At 44.6% G+C, this 26,860-nt stretch overlaps 1 protein-coding gene across 3 annotated transcripts in view; it reads left to right on the top strand.

Moving 5' to 3' along the window:
* The window catches only part of LOC146831152 (uncharacterized), a 1,851,363-nt gene that overhangs the window by 1,126,173 nt on the left and 698,330 nt on the right, over positions 1 to 26,860 (top strand). The window contains exon 31 of one of the 3 annotated variants that reach the window (XM_085605391.1): positions 4,859 to 4,970. The exons of the other annotated variants lie outside the window; for them this stretch is intronic. Coding sequence (XP_085461517.1) covers positions 4,859 to 4,895 — 37 coding nt within the window. The 3' untranslated portion in view covers positions 4,896 to 4,970. Of the gene's footprint in view, positions 1 to 4,858; positions 4,971 to 26,860 lie in introns of those variants that run through there. 3 annotated transcript variants of the gene reach the window in all.

Genomic DNA, 26,860 nt, shown 5'->3' with positions numbered 1-26,860 from the left:
AGGCCAGAGCTGACGATCCTAAACCCATGGCCTGGACTGATCACTCGCTAGTAACCCTCTCCATTCCGAATAACTCCCCTCCTGTAAAAAAATCACCCACCTCCTGTCTAAAGCGACCTTGGCACAAACTCCAACAATGTGACCTTGCGGCCAGCCTAGGGCGACCTACCCTGGAGAACATAAACGACATAGAAAAATCGTATGCGTCTTTCCAGGACTGGATCACCAAGGGACTGGACGCCATCATACCAGCCAAGTGGACTAAAGGGCGAAATACTCCTTCCAACCCCTGGTATGACGAGAACCTCAAAATAATGAGGAAAGCCTGCAAAAAAACGGAACGGCAATGGAGGAAGGAATATAAGCAGGAGGACAAAATCGCATACTTGGCTACTCTGAAATCATACCACAAGGCAATTCGGACAGCCCGTGCTGCCTTCTACGTTTCTGAAATAAAAGCCAGCTCAAACCCCACGAAAATGATTTTCCAAATCGTGCAAAAATTACAAAACGGGGGCAAGCCGGCTGCTCACATCACCTCCACGCAACAATGTGAAGACCTAGCTACCTTCTTCACTGATAAAGTGAAGAAAATATACAACACCTTCACCCAGGACAGTCCAGAGGACATCAGCCCCCCCAACGCCACCTTCGGAGACGTCAGGCTCACATGCCTACCCGCTATCTCCGGTGAAGAACTCACCAAACTCTGTAAGAAGGTGAAATCGGGTGCACCCACAGACCCGATGAGACCAATTCACTTTCTAGGAGCCTTGGAATTCTTCCTCCCATCCTTAACCGTAATCCTTAATCTCTCATTTGCTACGGCCACGGTACCCACCTGCTGGAAACAGGCCTGGGTAACTCCGATTATAAAAAAAACCTCCCTAGACCCCTCTAAACCAGAGAATTACCGGCCGGTCTCACTGTTACCATGGGTCGCTAAACTAGCGGAAGCGCACGCGAATAAAATACTCAGTGAGTATATGGCGAAAAATAACATCCTGGACCCCTCTCAGCACGGGTTCAGGCCGGGCCATAGTACGGAATCCGCGCTCCTCACCTCCACGGAAAGCTTACGGGAAATTATGGACACCGGCAAAAGTGCCGCGCTGATACTGCTCGATCTCAGCGCGGCCTTTGATACGGTCTCCCATGCCATTCTACTAAAACGCTTGGAAAATATAGGAATCGTAGACTCGGCGCTTCAATGGTTTCGTTCATTTTTAACCAACAGATCATTCAGGGTATCTGCCCCTCCGTTTATCTCTCAACCCCAAGATATAGGACAAGGAGTCCCACAGGGCTCTGCTCTCAGTCCCTCCCTGTTTAACCTATATATGCAACCCTTGGCGGAGGTTGCTAAGACATGGGGCCTCACAATGGTGTCGTACGCTGACGACACTCAGTTGGTCATCAGCCTTAGTGAGGCCCCCTCTCCTGATGCCACCAACTTCAGGGATGGACTGACTGCTGTCGCCAAATGGATGACAGCAAACTGCCTCCAACTTAACGGTGGCAAAACCGAGGTGCTGATAATGGGGAAAAACAGCAACAACTGGAACGATCTCTGGTGGCCCCAATCGCTGGGCCCAGCACCCCCTCCAAAAAATTTAGTAAAAAATCTAGGAGTATGGCTGGACTCGACCCTTAGCTTCCAGTCGCACACCCAAAAAGTTGCCGCAACTTGCATTGGCCTACTGAGAAGGCTCTACCCCATCTTAGGCTACTTCGACTCCAAGACACGACAACTCATCGTACAGTCTACCATCTTGTCCAGACTGGACTACGCGAGTGTCCTGCTGCTAGGAGCAAACAAAGCTGAGATAAAAAGATTCCAACGAATCCAGAATTCGGCGGCAAGAGCTATAGTAGGTCTTCCAAGAAGGTGCTCAGTGAGAGCGACCATTTACAGATTACATTGGCTGCCCATGGAAGCCCGCGTCCAGTTCAAGGCCCTCATATTTGCCTTTAAAATCTTGAAGAACGAAGGTCCAGAGCTCCTCCGTTCATTGCTGACCCCCTATAATCCCAAACGGAATCTCCGGTCGATGGGGCAACATCTAGCCTTGATACCCCATACGAAGTTCTGTCGCATCGGAGGGCGCTCTTTCAAACTACTGGGGGCCAAGTTGTGGAACTACCTCCCTCTCCACATCCGTTGCATGGATAATCTGCTAGCTTTCCGCAGATCGATCAAAACCCATCTCTTTCCCTCCCCGTAGGTCCCTCTTTCGTTGCCAGCTGATTGTGTTACGGTTCTAGCGCCGGGACGCCCCGTCGCTGGGGCAGCTGTTTGCGCTCTACAAAACAGGTAACATAACATAACATAACATAATGCACAGACCTTCCCCCTATCGATATCCTATAGTCACTTGGCCCACCTTAAGGCCCAATTCCCTATACAGTAGACCCACACATCAATCCCGTATCAGGGGATCTTAAATAGTTGGAAATGTCACCGCCTCTCTTGGCTTAGTTGAGTTGCATCTCCTAAAATGACGGGGTTGCCGAGAGTTCTGTATCTCTTCCAGATGCTACCGGTCAAATCCCTGTAAGGGATGATTCCCGCTTTGCAGAAAGAACTGAACCAATTCGTATGGTTGAGTACTAGACCTTGAATTTGAAGGGATTTGAGTTTGGGTGTGCTCAATCTTCAGCACTATTTTCAATCGGCACTGATGCGCTACCTCCGGGGGTGGAACAGAGGCCAATGCGAGAAACATTGGCTGTTCTAAGATAGGATGATAGCAGAACAGTCCTTGTGAAAGGTACTCTTCCTCAAGAAAGCTCTTAGGCCAAAGAGTTTGCAAGCGTCCCCCATCACTAAAACAATCATGGAGATTTGGAAACAAGTAGTGACCCGAAGAGGCCTCACCTCATCCCCTCCCCCCTGAACCCCTGTTCAACAATGCTGACATTTCCCCAGAGTTGCAGAGTGGGGCTTTCGAAGTCTGGTGACAGACACAATGCTGCTCTGGCGGCCACTCCTTTGATGTGGATGGAATAATAATCACATTCCCCCAATTGCTTCAACAATATAATGTGCCTGAGACTGAAAGAATGCATTATTTACAACTAATACACTGGCTCTTACACTATTCTACCCTTTCTGCAGTGGGCAGGCAGATCACATCTTACGAAAAATGGTTGCGCTCAAAAGTACTGATGAAAGGCTCTTTTCTGAATTGCATGCCTTTCAATGCCAGCCTACTCAATCATTGAGCATCCCCAGCCAGAGGAGGTGGGAGAGGGAACTAAGCGGAATGTTAACCCCAAATGAATGGGGATAGATTCATTACAGAGTGAGACACACAGCCTGTAACACTGCAAATATAGAGACCTCCACCCAGATAGCCACTTGCTGGTATCTGACTCTGGTACGCCTCCACAGGGCAAATCTGGAGCGAAGCCCAGTCTGCTGGAGAGGCTACGGCTCCCCGGGCACCTTGTGCCATCTGTTGTGGGATTGCCCTTGATTAATTGACTATTAGACTAAATTCTAGACGAAATAGACCTACATTTAGACACCCAAATATCCAGGTTCCCCTCCTACATGATTTTGCGTCTGCCCAACCCCCTAAACTTCCCACTCAAGTCCCGTAGGGGGAGGTAATGGGACTAGCACTGGGGGAAGCACTCCAGAACATCCTTACCCATTGGGGTTCCGTACACATACTTATCAGATGTGACTTCACAGATTATGGTATATTTTAGGGATGGGAAGGATTGCTTCATACCTAGCTGTTTCTAGGGCTTCAGTTGGGGAGATATGGCACCCATTTCTCACACTCCCATCCACAGACTTTCAGGAGCTCACCTGCTCCAAATATCTGCACATTCTCAGATTAATGGAACCCCCATCCAAAAATGGCAAAGAGAGACATTTACACACTTAATATTGAATTCCCTCTGCTGCTAACACACTCTGTCTTTTTGGTAGTGAGTACTGGGGGGGGGGGGGGGGGAGAGGGAGGTTGGTATGTTACGGGGATTGTTTATTGTTACTGATTATGATATTCAAAGCACGTCCACATGCAGAGCACTGCAACGCTTCTCTTCTTGATATTTCTGCTACGCACACGTGAATAATAAGATTTAAACCATAGTAAGGAGGCCAATACTAGACCCTGCAGAACCATTGAAAGTGTAGAAGGAGTCATATTTTTGTACTCTAGTCACATGAATTATGTACTGCGGCTGAAAGAGTGCTGCAAAACCCTCATGTCGGGATGGGTGTATTATGTCACAGACTGCACCCACAATCATGAGGACCTTTAATCATCTCCAGCCCTGCTAAACAAAAAGGATATAGGTATGATAACAGAAACACAGAACTATGGATGTAACACTTACAATGAGGTGCATGGCCCGTTCAGCATAGAACCCGTGGTAGGTTTTTTATGAAGATGTAGGCTGGGCCTGGCATATTAGGTACCTAGTATCACCTTTCACAGTAATTTATTTGTAAAAAAATATTAATTTAAAATTACAATTTTGTCATTTTAGTTTCAGTTGTAAAATACTACTTTAAACATTATCAGCTCACAAAAACAACAATGGCCTATACTGATGAGTGAATTCTGAAGATAATAGATGAAGATAATAGATCTAGCCAGCGTATTTTTGCTAGAATTATTTCCTTGAAACCTTTTTTATTTATGAATACATTTTAAATCAGAGGATTTATTGAGGGGCAGTTAATTCTGCATGGAAACGCCCAGTGAGAGATATATTATAAACATTTAAGAAAATGTTCATCATAACTAACTGTTATTTAAAATTGCAATTTTCATTCTGTGAGTAATCTATCAATACTATAGAGTAACACTTTCTCTCAATATTTCCATACTGCAAGAAGTTTACTGTGCTCAGAGATCCGTCGGAGGTCATAACGTCATCACTGCAACACAACAAACATCGTTGAATCAGCACACCTCGTGCGTGAATCTTTCGGCATTTTTAGCTACAAAACATCAATATAAAATCACTTATTGCTGCAGGGAAGGAGATGTGGCCTAATTTCGGGAGTTTTCTACCTGGGGACTGGAGAAAGATCATCAAACTATGGAGCCTGGTTTGAGTCCTGGAGTCGGCTCAACATCCTGTGATTCTGAACAGATCACTGAGGGCCAGATTTAGATCCTAGTGGATGAGCTACTCCGTCACAACGGTGACAGATATCCAGTCCACTGAAATATAATGATATAATGGGATTTTTATTTAGGTGGACGGGATATCCATAATCGTTGTGATGGAGGAATCTGTCCACCAGGATCTAAATCAGTCCCTTAATTTCCCTTTGCCTATTAAAAAAAAATCTGATGGTGTGTAATCTAATCTGGCGCTCATGTAAGCTTTTTAGTGCCCATGGGCTAAATTCACGCTATCTAAAATCTGTAAAACATTCCTGTTGTATTCTGTACTTCCTGTGCTTTTCTGTGCCTTTTTTTTGTTGTTTAGAATGCTTTATTGATATAATATAAAAATAAAGCATAAATATAAAATATACATGTAATGTTCAAACAATTCTAATCAAGTACTGTGGATAAAAGAGAAAGATATGAACAATTTATCAATTTCAAAACCAGAAACCAATTTCAACAATGTAAACAGTCTTTCAAAAGCATATGCATTTAAGAGTTTTAAGAAAGAGAAAAAAGAAAGAAAGGAAAAACTTTTCTGTGCCTTAATAACTAACATCTCTGTGTTCCTGCATGTGTTAGAATGTATTGTTAGTTGCTAGGTTGTGATTCAGATTTTTCAGTGTTCCATTTCAGTTATCGGCTGGTGTTGCTGTGTTTGGCTGGGGTCTCTGATGTCTTATATGTAATAAATCTCCTACCTCAATCAATGAGTCTCTGAAGCCTTCTTGAAGTGGAACTCAACAGATCCATACATTGAAAAGCTAGAATAGAAAATTATATTCCTACAAAACGTGTTCGACAGTTTTCAGAAAAAGATTGGCTTTGGTAGATTGAAGCCTCAAATTTATGGAAAACAGTGACAGGAAAGAACTTTCAAGAGTTCACACCATAAAATAGTAACTTTAGAACCTTTAGTGACAACGTTTTTACAATTTTATGACAGACCTAATTTTAATTATTTGTTGGAAAGGACACAGTGGGTCTCAGTATGGTACTGGACATCCTGTCCTCCATTTTCAGAGACCTTAAAATGCTCCTAGTCATACTAGCGTGAGTTGTCTCAGATGGTCAAAACCCACAACTCTGCCACTTTGTTAGGCATGCCACATGACTTGAATATATAACAAAAAAAGAGAAAAAAGACCTACATTTAAAAACAGTGAAAGTAACACCTCATGTGGACTGATGCATTCCCTGTGGGGCCTGTGTTCGACATCATGGGCTCAGGTTCAAATTCCTGTGGGGTCCACTCAGACTTTCATCCTTCTGAGGTCACTAAAATGGGTACCATTGAGTTTGGTAACAATCAACATCTGTTATTCAGGTACCCTTGGGTGAACGCGCGCTTTAAAAAATCAACCTTTTGTTATGTAAAAGCAACTCCCTTGAGTGAACGCATCTCACTAACCACCCATTCCCCTTCTATGACTTCCCATGAAGTGTTTTCTTCTCCGGAATAAATAAATACTATCTAACCCTAGCTCTAACACTACATGTCATATATTTAAGTTACAAACTAACTTCATTACAATCCCGATGCCCAAACCTCAATAATTAATAACTTTACATATTTTAAATTGTTTCAAATTCATGTATATTATGTAAAATGAAGTGCTATTTGAACTAAAGTAAAATAACTACAGACATATTCTAACCAGAATTCTACCCAACCTCATTTCATATAAAAATGTTTATTTTTTAATGTACTTTCATTCAGTTATGCTTTTTGCCAACCGTCGCTGTAAATGTTACTGAATTGTGTCAAATTGAAAGCGATAAGAAACATTATTCTAACACTAAAAGTAAATTTAAGCAACTTATTTTCAATTCAATTAAAGAAATACACCCAATAACCATACATAAAACAAAACTATATTTAATAATGTTAATAAACATTATTTATAGTTTGTTTAGCGATTTTTTCAAAGTCACACTAAATTACACTTGCCTTCAAACTCTTTTTGAACTTTGGAAGAGGCAATGGTGTAATTAAATAACTGCAGTAAAGTAAAGGTGATGTTAAAATTAAGTGGGGAAGTAAAGGTTGAACTTTCAGTAAAAAAAAAAACAGCAATTAATGCTACAACACACTTAGGGCATCAAATGCAAAAACAAGCAAGGTGATGGATGAAATGTTTGAAGTGACCTCAGCCAATGGCAATCGCTCGGGCTACATTCCAGTCCATTGTTTTTTGCCCACCATGCCACCTCAGTTTGGACCCAGCCAGTTTTAACCCTGCTCCTTGTGGGAACAGTCCAGCCCGACCTGCCAGGCTTGGACTTCTTTGAACCGAAACACAAGCAACCTAGGATTAGTTTTGCCCCATTTAGGGCTCTTCAGTCAAGTGTAAAAGGTTGCAGTGGCACAATTAACCCAGGACATACGTCTGGGCCTATCCAGCGCACTTAGGGCATCAAATGCAAAAACAACAAACTGCTGGATAGAATGCTTGAACTAATCTCAACCAAAACAATCGATTGGGATGTGGCCTGAGTGACCGCGATTGGCTTCGATTAATTAAAGCAATCCATCCAACACTTTGTTTTATGATGCCCCAATTTTCTAAAAGTGACATTTTCAAAATTGTAATTTAAAATCCGTCTTTACCATGGAAGAGGATGATTTCATTACTGTTCCAAAGACACCAAACATAATGGCAGCATGGTCCACCTTTGATACGTACTCTGAACACGCCCTAGGCAAAATTCTCAACACCCTGAAACCGGCCAATCACCTCATTGACCCCCTCCCTGCCAATGCAGTCAAAGACCTTGCTCCCTGGCTTCTTCCACTTTGGACCAAATTCATTAACAGCTCACTTCAACAAGGCTGCATCCCGGACTCCCTCAAAGTAGGTCAAGTTTCACCAATTCTAAAGAAACCCACAGCTGACCCTACGGACCTTAACAACTATCGTCCCATTTCCAATATTCCCACCCTGGCCAAACTGCTGGAAAATTGTGTTCACCGACAACTGATTAATCACATAGATCACTTTGAACTCCTAGATAAACACCAATCAGGTTTCAGAGCAGGTCACAGCAAAGAATCAGCCATGACACACATTATTGATGATGCGTTACAAATCCTTGACCAGAACGGCTCGTGCTTACTCATCCTGCTAGACCTTTCCTCAGCCTTTGATACGGTCAAACACCAGAAACTAATTGATCTCCTGGAGCATAGAATGGGTCTGTCAGCCAGAGTGTTAAACTGGTTTACCTCCTTCCTCCATAACCGTACACAAAAATTCAAGCTCAACAACACGTTCTCCAATTCCTCACCTGTAACACTAGGGTTTCTGCAAGGGTCCTCACTTTCGCCGACCCTATTTAACTTGTTCATGGAGCCTCTCACTGAATTTCTGCAGGCATCTAACGTACAATTCCATATGTATGCGGACGATACACAACTATATCTCAAATTCAACTCCCTAGAGGACATTAATATGCTTAACTCCACACTCAGGAACACCCAATCTTGGTTATCAGAAAATCATTTCAAACTAAACACGCTAAAAACAGAATTCCTCCTCATAGTACCACCGGTCAAAGTCCCTTTAATGCACGACCTGATCAAACAGATTACCGCTTTCAACGTTCAACCAACCATCGTGGACTCAGCAAAATCCTTGGGAATTACCCTTGACAGCAACATTATGATGCAAAAACACATCAGTAATGCTACAAAGGGAGCTAATTTCCAGATAAATACATTGAGGAAGCTGAAACCCTTCCTGCCATGCGAGGACTTCAAAGTGGCAGTACAAGCTCTAGTTATCCCTCATGTGGAGTACGGAAGTGTTTCCTTATGTGGCCTCCCAAAACCTGCTACAGCCCCACTAAGAGCGACTATCAACGCGGCAGCTAGACTCACCACTGGCTCGAAAAGAAATTCTCACATCTCCCCTGACCTAAAACCCCTGAATTGGCTACCATTTGAAGCTAGAATCCATCTAAAAGTTGCATGCATGACTCATAAAGCCCTACATCATAACACTCCCAGCTACCTAGCGCAGAAACTGACGATCTCTGGTGGTCTAAGGTCCTCTAGGAATGCTGAAAAACTTCTACTGAAACCACAAAGGTTCAACAAGAAGAAAACTAATAGACGATCCTTCTCAGGGATGGCGCCCAAAATCTGGAACTCTCTTCCCCCTGAAACCAGACTGAATGCCTCTGCCGCTTCGTTCAAAAAAGAAGTTAAAGCGTTGCTCATGGTAAAATTTACATGAGTACCATCTAGTCAGGCCCGAGTTCTTTAGAGGCTGTTATATAATACATTACCTTGATTATTCCTCCTATGATCTCTTGCACGAAATGTTATTATATGATGGTGACCTGCACATTATTGTTTGTCTAAACTTACAGTTGTTTGTTATCTAAAGCGCTCTGATATCCGCAAGGATCTTGTTCGCGCTCTATAAGACTTTCTAAATAAATAAACTGATAACCCGCTCCCATTTGGAAATGACCGCTTAATAAATGTAATATGGTAACTCCAATGTTATCATATGGGAGAGGTAAGCCTTGCAGTAGTGACAAAATGATTTTTTTAGGGGATAGGATGTAGCCTTACAGCGGTCGACCTCGAAGCTGGGGAAGCGCGTTCGAGTCTCAGCAACGACGCTCGATATCCTGTGAAGCTGGGCAAATCACTTAATTTCCCCATGCCTAAGAAAAATTACTATGTCCATCTGTAATGAATCTGGTACTCATGTAAAGCTCTCTGAAACCCGATGTCTCAGGTCTAGTTCGCGCTATATAAAACTCTAGGAAAAAAAATGAAAACAAATATGTTTTTCACTACCTTAAAACTTAAAATTACATGCCCTACTTTTTAAATTTGTTGAACCCTGCCCTGTGGGTGGTTTAGGGACTACCATAGGGGTGACTTATATGTATTAAAAATGAAGGTTTGGGCGTGTCAAAAGGTTTATTTTGCCAGGTCAAAATGGCAGTTTAAAAACTGCACACACAGGCTGCAATGGCAGGTCTGAGACATGTGGGAAGGGCTACTTAAGTGGGTGGCAAAATAAATGCTGCAAGCCCACTAGTATCATTTAATTTAACAACCCTGTGTATATGTAGTACTACTTTACTAGGGACGTATAAGTAAACTGAATAAGCCAATTGTGGATAAGCCAATGTTTCCATGTTTTGAGGAGGAAGCACATGCACTTTAGCACTAGTCAGTAGTAGTAAAGTGTGCAAAGTCCGAAGTCCAGATATAACAAGATCAGCAAAAAATGAGGAGTAAGGCAAAGCGTTTGGAGAAGGACCACCCTAAGGCTGAAAGGTCTAAAAATAAAAATGCCCAATATCTGCATTGTGGACATCTGTAAGAATCTGGAGGTCTTTGCTTACATTGAGGGATTGCAGTGGGCACGGGTCCTTTTGTTCTAATGATGCTATGTGTTGCACTAAAGAAGAAGGCAAGCAGCTCATCCTGTCCTTCACCTTTACCATATTTATAAGCTTCATAAGTGCAGTGCTTTGAATTGACAGGTCGGGTTAGGCACTGAGTGCCTGCACTTTTTTATTTTAAAAGAGCGAGTACCCCCACTTCTCAGCAGAAGTTCAATAACTTTATTAGGCGAGCACAGACACCTCTAGGTAGTAAACAGGGACTCGGGGTTACTTAGTGCCTACACTTCTATATTCCCATTTCAAGCGCCGCATAAGAACAAACATCCAAATGAAAGCGACTTGTTAGTCAACGCTCAAATCGTGTTTCCTTTTTTTCTAAAACAATGACCGGTTGTGGCTAGTTCTTGCTAAGATCAACAGAACGGAGCAGTAATTTAATGCGCGGCGTGAAGCGTCTCCTGGCTCTTTTGCAGGGGTTAGCAGATTAGCAGATAATAATTACCGAGACTGGGTAAGGTTGTTCAATTATACATGTACAGTTAATGGATATTGAGATGGACAGGTGAGTGCTTCCGTTCATAACCATAAATCAGCCTACTATGCAGAGCTTCATCGATTTCAAAATTGTATTTTTAACTAGGAAAAAACCCAAAAGCCTCAGAGATCGATTCTGCCATTAGACTCGTGCCCTGTTGCTAAATGCACGTATATCGCGATCTCTGATAGCGCGTGAACTCCAGACACGCCGCCGTTAAGGTGAAGGGAAAATGTTTGATAAACTCCTGCCCCGCGGAATGTGATCGAATCCGAGGCCTTCGTATGTGACATAAGTTTTGCTAATATTTCTGAATCTACAAAAATGCTGCGTTTGGTTTTCAGCTTTCCACTGAAAGTTTTAATGCCCGTCTTCTGTAGGCCTCAAATGCAACCCCCTGTCAATCATAGGGAGTCCAATTTGTAGACAAGGTCCATTCCGCACTGTCCGTCTGGGTCTGGGTGGCCAACACATATAAAATGAAGTTAGTTTATTTGTCCCGTGCACCCAAATCTGATATCCTAGTTAATTGGTTAGTTGCATGTGTTCAGCTAAGTGTACTTCTAACAGTGTATCTTTTTAACTGAAATCCTACCCTTTGAGACTAATTCGCTTTCCTAGTAGCTTCTAAATTGCTGGGGACTTGCAATCCTTATTTTGCACACCATGCAACCTCAGTTTGGACCCAGCCACATACAAATCACTCTGGACTGCTCTAACAGAAACAGTCCAGACCAAACTGCCAAACCAGGTCTTCCCTGAAATAGAACATAAGTAACCTAGGATTGGTTTTGCCCTAGTTAAAGCACATCAGCCAGGTATAGCTTGGTTCCAGTGACACAGTGTGCACGGGGACCACATCTGGATACGTTCTGCCCCTTCTGTCTTGGTCTTTATGGCCAAAGTATATAAAATGTAGTTTCTTACTTTGTCCCATGCACCAAAATCTGATATCCTAGTTACTTGGTTTGTTGCACTTGTGTTAAGCCAAGCGTGCTTTTAACAGTGCATCTTTTTATCTGAAATCCTAGCCTTCTGGACGTTTTGGTTTTGCTTGTAGCAACTATGGCCAGATTTATCATTATGTCACGCAACACAGCAAGACAACTTGATGTGCTGTGTTGCGGGACAGGAAGAGGGCAGGAATGAGCCATATCTATCAAGCTATGGTGCATTTCTGTCCTCTTCTTGGGCTGGCGTACTTAGTGTAGCCTAGTGCCAATGCAGGCACCCTTGTGCTGTGTGCAAGCTTGCCTGTGTTACAAGCAGGCTTCTTTTTTGTGGAGGAGGGGACACCTTCCTGCACAAAAACAATCCTTGGAGGCATTTTCCTCTTTCTAAGTGTGTTGCAGAAAGCAATGAGCAATGCAGTACATGTTGAAAAAGGAAACAATGAAGAGAAAGAAAAATATTACTCCTTGTATCTCCTCTATTGGGAAGGCGTGCAATTCTGACGCATTCCTAGGTGTACGCATTCCCAGGTCTACCAGTGTTAGCAAATCTGGGAATGTGTCCGAATACATATGGTGGATGAGTGGGAACACCCACGCTCCACCCATATAACTTAACCTTCACAGCTCAGATAGTGATTTGCGCTGCCTTGGGTGACACCATTTTACCAAGCCACACACGCGTGGCATTGGTAAATCTCATTCTAGGTTTTGTGTCACCCTGTGTCACCTTGCATAGCGCAAGGATGACACAAAACCTTGATAAATCTGGCCCTATATTCCTGGGGTCTTATATACAGCATGTCACTTCGGATATAATTCTCTATGTATTTCTTCCAAGCTCGGGGAACAGCAAAAAACTGCACAGCGGGAAGTTCACAACGCTGACAAATGCAAATTTGTCGGTGGCCATTTTTTATTAAAACGGAAATTCCTCACGACTCGATATTTACATGGAGCCTATTTGTAAAACTATGTTTCATTTGTCTCATGAGAAATATGTTCCTTCTTCTCACTCGATTTTGATTTTGCAGTACTTCCACACTGTTAGCTTTGCGCTTAAACTATTTTTTCGCTTTATTGGATTTCTTGAGATGCTGTTGTCTTTCCAGAGCTTTTTCGAAGCCCATTGAGACCTGGAAGACGGTACCTGTTTCAGCTGGAGCACTATTTACAAATAGGCCATTCGTTTCTCCTCCGTCACAGGCTAATGTTTGCTCGTTCTTCAACACGTCGGTCCAACAGTGGTCTTAAGACTTTTTCAAGCCGCCTCCCGACTTGTGCGCCGCCCAAACAACATTATACTATTTCCCCACACTATTGACAGCTAAAACAACGTGGTTTCCTCTAGAAAATATAGATAACGACTCATGACTGATAGGTAGGAGTGCCTTTACAGTTATCTCAATATATATTTATACGCGTTATGTAAACCATTTAAAATGAAACAGGAGATCTGGAAACAAAAGTCCAAAATGTTTTTATTTTGCCGTAATTGTTCATCAGTTGTATTTACATAACACTGACTACTGCTGCCGAGGAGCCAATGCACATTAGAGGGCAGGCAGCATGCTACTCAATGGGAGTGCTCTGGGTGGAAAATGGGGTGTCGGTCATGTGACCTATATTGGTATTGTTTCAATGCCTTGAGCGAGGGCTAGAGATCTGCTGTTTATCTTGTGTTTTGGCTTCACTTTGGTGTGTATTGTGTAAGTGAAAAAGAGCGGGAGATAGGGTGCTAATGCATTAGATGCTAGAGTATGACAGGTCAGAAAGCTAAGTGTGAAATATTTATGTTTTACCATGTCACAGCTGGTTTGTAGCTTCGCAATAGTGTGGTTGTAGTCCAAAAGTGAGACTCGAAGGAGGTGTGTTTGTCAATATTTGCCATGTTTGGAGTGGTCTGGATTTTAAAGTTTAAATAACACTAATTATGGAACAGGATAAAACTTCCCATGAGTCAATAGTGTTATGATTTTTGGAGGTGTGATCGTCCACCAACTTTAATATATGCTCTGTGGTGCAACGTACAGGAATGGCCATTATGCAGCCAGCCATGTCGTGTTCTCTAATGAGTACGCCCTGAAGTGGCTAAGGTAACAACCTAGGGTGGCTTTAGGTGATAAGCCATCCTATGTGCTCTGTGGTGTCCAACCATGAGTTGCAGAGGAGCATCCCTTATGACCCCAGCTACAGTATCTGAGGAGTCCAACCTAAAGTGGCAGGGAGCACTTCATAAGAATGGTCATTGTACAACCAACCAGCATACATGTTCTGAGGAGTCAACCTAAGTGGGGCAGAGAAGCACACCATAGTAATAAGCATATACCCTCTGTATTGTATTGTAACATTTTTATAGCATTGCATACCCTTAGTGAGGTTGTGAAGCACTCAGATTTGCACCAGTTTCCTAGGTGTCTATCAGGAATAGGGTTTGTAAATTTGTAAGTGAGGTATCCCTACTGGCTTAATAAATCCACTCTGGTTATGTCAAAGTGTACCTCAGAGAGAATCTCTGCTACACCCCTGATAGCTGTGGCACAAAAGCAACGATTCCCTACAGAAGTGCAAGTTAAGCTCAAGCACTAACAATATCCATACCCCAAAATTCAAAAACTAATTTAGAAAATTTAATGAGCTAACAGAAGCCAAGATTATTAAAATAGGTTAAGGTAAACCAAGAATGAATTTTTTACATTTTATGGAAAAAGTGTCAAGAAAACGTAAAACGTCAATAAAAAGTCACTTTTTATAGATCACGGGAAATAGATATGATTTCAGGCCGACTGCAACAGAGTGGGGATAAAATACATCAAACCGGTTTCCCTGGTTCTGACCGAGTCTCGAAAGTGAATTCAAAATCTTCCAGCTGGGCAAAGGCCAAAATTCAGCTGGGGCTGACGAGGGTCCCTCAAGGTCAGTCGTATTGTCATTGAGCTCTTGCTTATCCTTTGGTTTTGACACCAAGCCACCGAGCTTGTTTTGCAGGTTGGATAGAATTACTGCCTCACCCGGTTCCAGTGTTTTATCTTCGGAATTAGTCACTGTACTGGAAATCAAAATCCTTTAGTGGGGGTATGGTTGGAAGCTGTAGCTGTGCAGGGTTCCTCGAGACCAGATAATTTCACAGTGAAGTCCCACTGAGCCAGATTTCAGTTGCGTAACGAAATTTGAGGGCCTTTCCCCTGCAAGGTGCATGGAGGGGCCCCTGCTCCGGATTTTATCAGGAGCTCTCAGACAACAGTACTGTGCTGAGGGGGCACCCTGCAGCTGGGGGGCCCACCCCTGCACAACGGGGGCTATGGGGGCCTTTGTTACACCCCTGCTCTGAGCAGTACAAACCATGTTTTCTTGTCAACATGGGTGCAACCTTATTGACAAAAATGACTAAGCCCCACTTTTCTCCAACTGCTCGGTAGGTTCTTTCTAGTTGGTCCTGTGCCCCATTCTTCCTGTGGGCAGTCTTCTAGGCACCAGACCACTCACCAGCCAGGCCTCCTACAGGGTCCAGTCCTCTGTGGTCAGCAGGACCCTTTCGAAGGCAGGAGTTAGTAGTCTTCGAGTCCTTTCCTTCCAGTAGTCTCAGGAGGTTTTGATTCTCATTCTTCCAACAGTATTTGTTTTCAGCTGTAAGCTTCCCAGGTACAGGAATGTTCTGAAACGGTAGTGATTGAGGTGCCAGATTAATTCTGTGCACTCGCCAATAATTAGTAAAATTCTGCTACCTATTCATAGCTATTTTCTCACAACCCCCTCTACATTCTTTTACAACATTTCCTCTTTACCTTACTGTAAAATTATCCAGGAGTCCCTCTTCCAATTTGATAAAATAATTAGGCCACCAGGCAGGACTGACTTCAGCTCATTAGCGATTACCCTATTTGGATGAGATCTTCTCTCACCTGACAGGACACAAAATGAGTCTCTCCCCTACTATGTCTGGAGCTTGGCTGCCTAGGTAGGTCCTGGGAATGAATAGGCGAAACAATCCATTGCATCTCCAAGTCAAATGAGCTTGTGCTAAAGCAACCCTTTGTTCTTTCAACTCTTTCTGTTCAACCTGCTAAGCTTTCTTGGGGAAGCTTTCTGCTCACCCGCAGACCTCATCTGTGAAAGGGCTAACACTGGCCTACTCATAAATGCATCTCAGTATACAAGCAATACCACCATGCCTAACCAGGTTGTATGTCCTAGGGTGACTCCTGTGTCACTTCTTTGTCCTCAACTTGGTGTTGTTTTTATGTACAAGGCAAGCAACAATCAGAGAAAAATGACAATTCTAATTTTACTGCAAAAGGTCACTGGCAATCTACTCACAGGTAAGTACTCAAATCCAGTGCATTGGATGGGCCTCATGCCCAGCCTGTGGTCTCACTCAGAGTCATGTGTGGGTTCCTGGGACCTATCTTGACACAGTCTAGACTCTTTCAGCACACTCAGCCCTTGGGCCATCACACATCCCTGTGCCATGCCTTCCAGAATAAAGTAAGACATGTAGCCTATGACATTCTTCTTGCCCGTGACCATCAGGGTCACACAAGGGTCCCTGAAAGTTTCACAAGAGGGCAATGCAGGCAACTCCTGACATTCCTTCATTTGGGTAGACTCTCCTCTCCTGAAGTCACTGGCTAAGAAACGTCCCTGAGGTCCTTAAGACTTCACAGTACTTTTGGAGTGGGGGAGGGGGTTACAAACCTAGACTGCAGGCACCCTCATTCCACTTTCACTATCTCAGGGATGACACACTAAGACTGGTCCTTTGGCTCCGCCCCTGTACCCTGAGAGTGAATACTCAGCTGGCAGTCCAGGACTTTTAGTGTGGGCAAGATAGTCCAAATCATGGATGACAGACTCTGTCTGTATCGTGCAGGGGTCTGCCTGGTCCAGGACACTTGTTACATGTCTCTACGGTTGTGCAAGCAGCAATGCCCGGGCAGAAGTGGCCTCACTATTCCTGGTCTTCGTGTTGTCCACTGTTGTTATGTTTCCAGGGTGTCTGGCCCCGGTCGACAAGGTTTGGTTTCACTACCCACCGGTGCCTGAACTTAGTTCAGTGCACCTTCACTTGAGCAGGAGAGTCAAGGTTATTGTAGCCCTACACAACACACTGGGCATACCTGCTGGTGTGGAGTCCGTGCTTTCTGGCTTTCTAAAATTCCTGTGAAAGGTTCAGTGATGCAGTGATAATTCATACCCAATTTTGTTCTTTAGACTAGCACAACCAAGCACTGTACTAAGAAAAGACAATATATATTTAAAAGCCTTTTATTTCAACAGGATCATAATGTTTCTTATTTTTCCATGCTCTTCACTGTGAGAGCATGGAGAAGCTATCTCGCTTCTAGAGTTTCATAAGGCCCAGCTAACTGTATACTTATGCACAGCAGATCACATGTGGTTATCAGACTTTGGCCAGCAAAGTGTTCCCCTCAGAAGGAAAGCTCATGAACAGCTTGGCCCAGAGATGAGAGGATCATCTCTGTATCTACTCTCAGCATAAGAGTGGATGCTACGGCAGTCTGGCAAGACCTCTTGTGATAACCTGGTACAAAGTCCTCTCCAATGCAGTGCTCAGTTTATAGGGTTTTTATAGCGTTCACCACTGACTGTTAGTCTACGTTGGGGGACTTTCCATTAATCTGAGACATAATCGGTATGAACCAGCATGATGAAAATATGTCAACTCACGATACATGTTTATTTTACGTGTCTGCTCTCAGACCTTGAAAAGTAAGTATTGAGTATCTTGTAGCAGACCTCTGTCACCTTATGTGATAGGAAAGTAATTTTTAGATGAATTGACAATTTCAGACATTCTCTGAAAGATAATGACTTGCTAAATATGGACCAAAGGCAAACAGGCTTCATACCGCTTACTCTTCTCTTGGGCCTTGCATATTAACCTTACTGTGAGTACCCTCAGAGACCTGTGTTCCCCCACCTCAGCGACCTGATGTAAGGTAACCAGATTGCTCTCTCACGCTGGTTCCCTTCTGCCCTTGGTAGCTTCCGGTCAAGGACACAATCTATGAGCAAGTGGAAGCACATAGCTACCTTTCTCTGGGCAAATATCCCCCTCCATTCTAGGGAGACCATGGCCATAAGGAAGTCATACTCCAATGTATATTCTTTGCACTACTTATTTCTCCCGGTAGACAATGTTCTTGACGAACAACAATTTTCCCTACCAGAGTCAAGCTGGCATAAATTACCCCTAGAGCAATGACATGGACCTCAATCACTATGATTCTCTGGAGGTACTCACTAGAACTCAATGGAATCAGCATCTTACCTTTTATGTCCCACCCCCCAAAAAAGTAACACTAGGAAATGCTCTACTTTCTACTCCTTGGAATCACCTCCATCTAACACTAAACTAGCCTCCTCTATGGAGTGATAAGAATGACTTACTTGGGCATGAGACATATCCCTTCTTGTGTCTTGACTGATGGCAGTCAAAGTGGCTGCTGCTCTCAAACGGCGTTTCCCCCATTTGGGGTTCCACGTCAGCCTTCCTGCTGCCTCCCTGAAGTAGCCTGGAACTCATTCTCCATGTTAAAAGGTTTTTACCCTAAGGGGTTCTCCTTTGTAATATTCTGTCGGGCCTGATCCGTCCTTCTTTTGGTCACCCCTGGTACTGTCTTAGACACTCTGGTGGAGAGCATCTTTTCAGAGTTCCCTGAGATCAGTGACCTTGAAATAAATCAAGTGTGGGTTCAACTCTATGAAACAGTGCCTGAATATGCTTCCCTGAATAAGTAAATATACATCCCACCATAGTCAGTTACTTTGCTGCCCTTCTCCCAACCATCTATTACTTTAATAGACCCAACATTATTTTTGCAAGACTTCTGTGACTGCTTTATGGCATCCCTAACATTCAGAAAATAGTTTTCAGGAGTTAGATCAAACTTCTGAATAAGGATGTCCTTCGTGGGTTGGTACTGTGACTGCTCTGACTCCTTTAGATTCAACAGAGTGTCCTTCCCCAGAGTAGGCATATGTTTATGAAGGCTATTCCCCAAACCATGACCCCATTTGCTACTGAAGTAGCACTGACACGAGCCTCAGTCAGTTGTGATGCCCTCCTGATTCTCAAGCCCTTCATGTACTTGCTCCTCTCATAGGCCAATGCAGTCGTTCACTCCACCAAGGCCAACCTCCATTTCTCCAGTGGAAGATTGGCTGCAGTTTGCTTTTTCTCAACTGCCAGGACTGCAGCTGCCTTTTTCTCCTCTGCTACCAGCCTTAACTCCTCTAGATTAAGGGTTGCCTTTTGTTCTTAAGCAGCCTGGACAGCTGCAGCCTTTTTCTCCTGCGTAGCCTTGGCTGGTCTTGCCTCCTCCTCAGGCAAGGTAGCCTTTCTCTCCTCCTGGGCTAGGCTGCCTTTATCCCCATTGCAGCTAATGCAGTTGCTCCCTTTTCCTCATCTGCAGCCAATTTCTCTAATACATTTGTCCAGTCGGACTCTTTTCTGTGAAACCATTTGTGTGTGTATCAACAGTGTCCTGTAAGAAATCACTGTTTTTCAATCATTGTTATCAATACAAAGAGGAGGCCTCCTTTGAGTAATTAATTATTTGTAGGAACTTATTATATCATGAATTATCATATAGGTGCGACAAATATACTTTTCACAGTGACACTAGTGCAGATGGTGCAGTCCATAAACTAGGTGCAAAATGTGACTATGTACAGAATAAAAACAATTCTTTAGATAGGACCCCTGGTCTCAATATCCTTATTCCAAAGTTTGTTAACAAATAACAGTATTTCTTTATTTATAATACAAACATGTAGAGCTAGGGCATCCTTATGTTTACGTTTGTAACCCTATTTATTTATTTATTTACTTGAGTTTTATATAGAGCTGGCTAGACCCGGAGGTATCAGAACGCTTTACTTGAGGAGTTACATAGGTTACAATTTACACATTGTTACAGAAGGTACGTCAATTACAAGTTACATCCGTTGGTTCAAGGCATGTAGAGGGTAAGGGGTAATGTAAAAGGGCGACAGGGAGGGAAATTAAGCGCAGAATTGGTACAAGGAAAAACAGAGCAAGTAGGGGGAGAGAGATTCAGAGGATAGAGGAAAGAAATGGGGGAGGCAAGCAAAGAATGAAGGAGGGAAGGGGTGAGGGGGTAGGAGACACAGCGAGGAGACGAGGAAGTAACTGTGTCTGATGTCCAGCTGGGTGGGAGACGGCTCCCCGTGGTAAAGGAATCATTCCCAGTCTTTCATTTAGTGTGATTCCCTTGTCACGGTGGACTCTCTCAGCGGGGTCGCTGAGACTCCAGGACATAGATGCTGGATCCCTCCCCAACAAGGGGAGAGGAGTGCTTTGGTCATGGGCACACTTAGAAGAATGAAGGAGGGAGGAGGAGGGGAGCGGGTAGAAAACCCAGCGTGAACACAGTATCCGACTTCCGGCAGGGTAGGAGACGGTTTCCAGTGGTAAGGGGATCAATCCCAGACCTCCACTATGTGAGACTTCCTTGTCACAGTGGACTCTCTCAGAAGGGTCTCTGAGACTCCAGGGCAAAAATGCTGGATCCATCCCCAACAAGGGGAGTAGGAGTGTTTTGGACAAGGGCATACTAGAGGGGGCCATAATAGGGAGTCGGGCTGGTAGGGTTGCATAGGTTACAAATTACACATTATTACAGAAGGTACGTCAATTACGAGTTACATCCATTTGTTCAAGGCGTGTAGAAGGGTAAGGGGATAATGTAAAAGGTTGACGGGGAGGGAGATTGAGCTGAGCATAGGCACGAGGATAAACAAAGCAGGTAGGGGGAAAGGGACTCAGGGGAGAGAGGGAAGGAATAGGGGAGGTAAGCAAAGAATGAAGGAGGCTAGAGGTGGGGAGGGGTTAGGAGACACAGCGAAGAGACAAGGATGTCCAGGCTAGACCAGGAGGTATTAGAGTGCTTTACATGAGGATTAAGGCATGTTACAGCATTAAATCAATTGCAGTTATATTACAGTTAGATCCATTGCTAGTGTATTTAATAAACATAGAAAAACAAGATGACGAAGAAAACAATGTCAGATGTCCAGTCAGCCCCTCTACTCACCTTTGGGGACCACACAGGGTATAGACCTACATTCGCCTGACTGGTGCCATTTTGAAGATAGGCGACCTCACCCAGTATGTGATATTGGGCAAACATAGCAGGGACCAGGAGTGTGAGTATAGGTAAAGTGAATGACCACTCAAAGATGGCCACCATAGTTTGTGGAGGGAGCAGGCCCATTTATATTTCCATGCTCAGCAGATCCTCCATATCAGGGAAGGGGGCGCCATCATCGGGATCGGCGGTAGGAGGACGACATGGTAGTCTAATTATAGCAACAGGCCATAAACATACAAAATGGGCACTCATGAATGCACACTTCCGCCCAAAAGAAGTCCCGATGTTAGCTGTCACTCCACAGGTGAGGGAGGGTGAAGCTGTTATCAGGGGATCACCCCCTGTTAAATGTCCCCGAGTCAAGTGGCAGACCCCTGGACCTTCCACGGATCAGTAGCCAGGTAGTTTGAGAGACTATGGGGTCAGTAGTTCTCCAGCCACATTGTGGTTCAATAACAGGGCAGTAAGAGAGTCAGCCGTCCGCTCACGCACACCAAGTACCGCCGGGCCAGATCACTGCAGTATGGGCCTGCACGATACAGCAGCTAAGCCTCCTTACCTCCACCGCAGTACAACACTGGTCCGTGGGCAATCAGCGTTTCCCGCTGTTCCTGGCACGGGCCTTTTACTGTCCACCGAGGCCCCACAATGTAGTCCGGCGTGGGGATCGCAGCCGCCACGACCGGATCACCGGCAGACACCACCGTGGGCCCCACGCTACAAGCACGTCTCAGTTAGTGAGGACGCAACAGTCGCCTATGCTCTGCTGTAACCCCTTGCAGCACTTCAACGTGGAGAGCACTCCTCAGCCCGTGAGTCTCTGCATTCGCTCCGTATGCGGGGGTTCAGTGACCCCCACAGCGTCCTTTCACTGCGCGGCAACCGGGCTTACCGCAATTGCTGCTAGATACCGCGCTCAATCTCTCACCTCCTCAGTGCTCGCGCCATAGCACAATTGGCATCCACAGCACCAGAGTCCCACAATGTAGCTCTTCGCTGGCCCCATAGCTCACCCCCAGGCCCCAGTGGCACCTGTCGTGCAGCTCTCAGTCCTCTGCCTCCTTCGCCACCAGGCTCATTGATGTACCCGACAGTCTATAAATTTCGGTGAGAGTCAGCAGCCGCCGCCATTTTAAAGTAAGGCACGCCGCGGCTGGTCTCCCCCGAGCAATATCTTTGGCACCAGGTTGTGCATCCGTCATTAGGAGTCACAGTTCAAGGGATCCCCCCATATCACTAGTGGGTTACCTATAAACAAACACAAAAGAGGCCCATTTAGCAATTTAAGCACATTTTTTTTGATTTATTGTAATGAATTTATCCAATCTAATACTCAGCTTCAATCAATTGGCTTCTGGTATGTACAGTATTATTCAAGTTGAACACTACTCTGCCATATAAATAATGTGGTATTTCTAGGGTCAATTAATCCAAGTTAAGCATGCTAAGTATTCTACAGCAGTGCAGCCAAACTGTTTCGCGAACTATGGGGCTTGTATCAAGCACTGTCATAACAAGTCAAGTAAATGGCCACATATATTTCACTCATGCATCAGACTAATCGCATGATATCTAGATTGCTGGGACGGGCAAACAATAGAATACCCTTTATGTGACTTCAGGTGCATAAGTGATCCATGGATTATTATCTGCTAGATTACCCATAGACCATCCCTTTCCAGTGTTCTGGTCAAACAACATGCATTTAGGACAATTACCATGACATTATATGATTAAGAAAAACCAGTGTCCCAAGTGGAAATCTCACTGAGTTTTAGCATGTTTGTGGGAACACATCCAATGTGTTTGCATTTTGTCCAGACATTATTATATCCAGCTAGCCCCTTCCTGAAAGTATCACCTGCTCCTGCTGTGAGGGTGGGAGGAGGCATGCAAGCTCAATTGCCAAACATAAACAATGATTCTCACCAATCCAGTCTTTTAACCCCTTCGCTGCCAGGCCTTTTCCCCTCCTGTGCCACGCCCTTTTTTGGCTATTTGGGGTCGTGCGCGCTGAGGCCCCTGTAACTTTTTGACCACATAAGGTATCCACGCCAAATTTGCGTCCTTTTCTTCCAACATCATGGGGATTCTAAAGGTACTCAGGGTTTGTGGATTCTCCTAGAAGGGTCACAGAAATGAGCAAAATACAGCAACATTTTGTTTTTTTGCGGAAAAATGGGAAAAACGGGCTGCAAATGAAAGCATCTGGGTTTTTCCCTGCAAATGTTATCAAAAAAGGGTTTGTGGAGTTGAAATCACCATTTCCCCAGCTTTTCGGGGATACCAGACTTTTGTCAGAAACCCAGCATTTTTTACACAGTTTTTGCATTTTTCTGGGACATAGCCTAATTTTGCTATTTTTTGTGCTTTGGACCTCCTTCCAGTTAATGGCCGAAATGGGTACAAAAGCAATAATGGATCCTGGAAAGCTATACATTTTCGAGAAGAAGACCAAATTCTGAATTCAGCAAGGGGTCATTTGTGTGATCCATCAAGGTTTTTTTATAGAAACTAACAGTTAAATATAGGATAAATTGAAAATTAGTTGAAAAAACCAGCCTTTTGTGTCAATGTTTTCACCTGTAACTTCTTCTAATTATGACAGCTCTTTGAAAGCAATATACCATTACATCCGCTGGACATTACTAGTTGTGGGGATATATAGGACTTGTAGGTTCACCAAGAACCCGACGAACCCAGAGCCAAAAACTGAGCAGCAACTTGCAATGGTTTTTTATTATGTACCGGGTATATAGTAATTATTCTGTAAAAATGTGTACATGGAAAAATCGGTATGAAAGACACCTATGTATTTCTGAAATGGGAACAAAATATAGAGTTTAGAAACAGTAGATATTTGCACATTTCTGAAATTGGAAATACTCATACTAGCATGAGAATTATCAGTAATTTTTTAGAGTGACTTCTTTTTTACACAAAATCTTTCATTTGGAAGGCAGAAAAGCATCGAAAGTCAATAGATAATAACAGTTCCGTTACAAATCTGAATTACCCTAAGTTTCCCAATAAAAATGGTACCTCACTTGTGTGGGTAGGCATAGTGCCCGCGACAGGAAACGGCGCAAAACGCAATGTGGTCACAACTAAATGTCCCAGTGAAAATGTACCCTTTTTTGGCAAAGTGCCTAGCTCTAGTTTTTGAACCCTAGCTCTGCGGGCACCTTGGGAAACCTAGCAAACCTATACATTTTTGAAAACTAGACACCCAGGGGAATCCAGGATGGGGTGACTTGACTGCCTCCCACCAGGGTCTGTTACCCAGAATCCCTTGCAAACCTAAACAATTATCAAAAAAACACATTTTCCCCACATTTCTGTGGTGGAAAGTTCCGGAATCTGCGTGGATCCACAAATTTCCACCCACCCTGCGTTCCCCAAAATCTTATGAGAAAAACGGTACCTCACTTGTGTGGGTCGGCCTAGTGCCCGTGACAGGAAACGGTGCAAAACGCAACGTGGTCACACCTCAATTTCGCAGTGAAAAATTACCCTTTTTTGAGAAAATATGTCTAGCTGTAGTTTTTGAACCCTAGCTCTGCGGGCACCTTGGGAAACCTAGCAAGCCTATACATTTTTGAAAACTAGACACCCAGGGGAATCCAGGATGGGGTGACTTGACTGCCTCCCACCAGGGTCTGTTACCCAGAATCCCTTGCAAACCTATAAAATTGACAAAAAAACACATTTTCCCACATTTCTGTGGTGGAAAGTTCCGGAATCTGCGTGGATCCACAAATTTCCACCCACCCTGCGTTCCCCAAAATCTTATGAGAAAAACGGTACCTCACTTGTGTGGGTCGGCCTAGTGCCCGTGACAGGAAACGGTGCAAAACGCAACGTGGTCACACCTCAATTTCGCAGTGAAAATGACCCTTTTTTGGCAAAATGTCTAGCTGTAGTTTTTGAACCCTAGCTCTGCGGGCACCTTGGGAAACCTAGCAAACCTATACATTTTTGAAAACTAGACACCAAGGGGAATCCAGGATGGGGTGACTTGACTGCCTCCCACCAGGGTCTGTTACCCAGAATCCCTTGCAAACCTAAAAAATAGACAAAAAAAACACATTTTCCCCACATTTCTGTGGTGGAAAGTTCCGGAATCTGTGTGGATCCACAAATTTCCACCCACCCCGCATTCCCCAAAGTCTTACGAGAAAAACAGTACCTCACTTGTGTGGGTCGGCCTAGTGTCCGCAACAGGAAACGGCGCAAAACGCAACGTGGTCACACCTCAATTTTGCAGTGAAAAATGACCCTTTTTTGGCAAAATGTCTAGCTGTAGTTTTTGAACCCTAGCTCTGCGGGCACCTTGGGAAACCTAGCAAACCTATACATTTTTGAAAACTAGACACCCGTGTGCTTCCAGGGAGGCATGGCTTGCGTGGATCCCCCAACGTTTCTTTACCCAGAATCCCCTGCAAACCTCAATTTTAGCTGAAAAAATCACATTTTTCACACATTTTTGTGTGGGAAAGTTGTGTCATCACCGGGCTCACTCAAATTTCCCACCACCCAGCGTTCCCCCAGGTCTCCCGGTAAAAATGGTGCCTCACTTGTGTGGGAGGCCCAAGAACCCGCGACAGGCAAGGGCCCAAAAGGCAGTGAGGTGACATCAAAATTGCCTATCTCAAAACCACCTGGTTGTGCAAGGGGGATCACTTGGGTTTTTGGCCTGGTGCTCGGCGGCCATCTAGGGAAACCTACCAAACCCATACATTTCTGAAAACTAGACACCCGGGGGCTTCCAGGGAGGTATGGCTTGCGTGGATCCCCCAACGTTTCCTTACCCAGAATCCCCTGCAAACCTCAATTTTAGCTGAAAAAAATCACATTTTTCACACATTTTTGTGTGGGAAAGTTGTGGCATCACCGGGCTCACTCAAATTTCCCACCACCCAGCGTTCCCCCGGGTCTCCCGGTAAAAATGGTGCCTCACTTGTGTGGGAGGCCCAAGTACCCGCGACAGGCAAGGGCCCAAAACGCAGTGAGGCGACATCAAAATTGCCTATCTCAAAACCACCTGGTTTTGCAAGGGGGGTCACTTGGCTTTTTGGCCCCACGCATAAAAAAAGCCTGCGTACTCGCTGGCGCCTACTGGGCTTTCTGCCCCCCAGGGGGCAGATCAGGGGCCACTGCCACCATCTGCCCTCCCGGGGGGGGCAGAAAGACTGGAATTTCTCTAGGGGTGGGGTGGGGTATTGTCATGCCCATTTTGGGGAGCCCCTACCCCTACACTAATAAAACAATGGTTTCTAGTGGGCATTCTGCGCCCCCAGGGGGGGCCAGATTGGGGGCTAGAGCTCCCATCTGCCTCCTGGGGGGCAGAAAGACTGTCATTTTTGTGGGGGGGGAGTGGGGGCATTGGCGTGCCCATTTCGGGCAGCCCACAACCTAAAAACAATTGCACAAAAAAAATCCCTGGTGTTTAGTGGGCTTTCTTCCCCCCCCCGAAGGGGCAGATTAGGGGCCAATGCCCCATCTGCCCCCCCGGGGGGAGCAGAAAGACTGTGATAATTGGGGGGTGGGGTGGGGGCATGGGCCTGCCCGTTATGGGCAGCCCCCACCCCTATGTTTTTTTTTTTTACAATTCCCTGGTGTCTAGTGGTCTTTTTGCCCCCCCGGGGGGTAGATTGGGGGGCAGAAAGGCTGTAATGTGGTGGGTGGGCGGGGGCATTGGTGTGCCCGTTTCGGTTAGCC

Source organism: Triturus cristatus, chromosome 5_1 (assembly GCF_964204655.1).
Source record: "Triturus cristatus chromosome 5_1, aTriCri1.1, whole genome shotgun sequence".
NCBI classification, from domain to species: Eukaryota; Metazoa; Chordata; class Amphibia; order Caudata; family Salamandridae; genus Triturus; species Triturus cristatus.
This window is presented reverse-complemented; position numbering and strand designations above follow the sequence as displayed.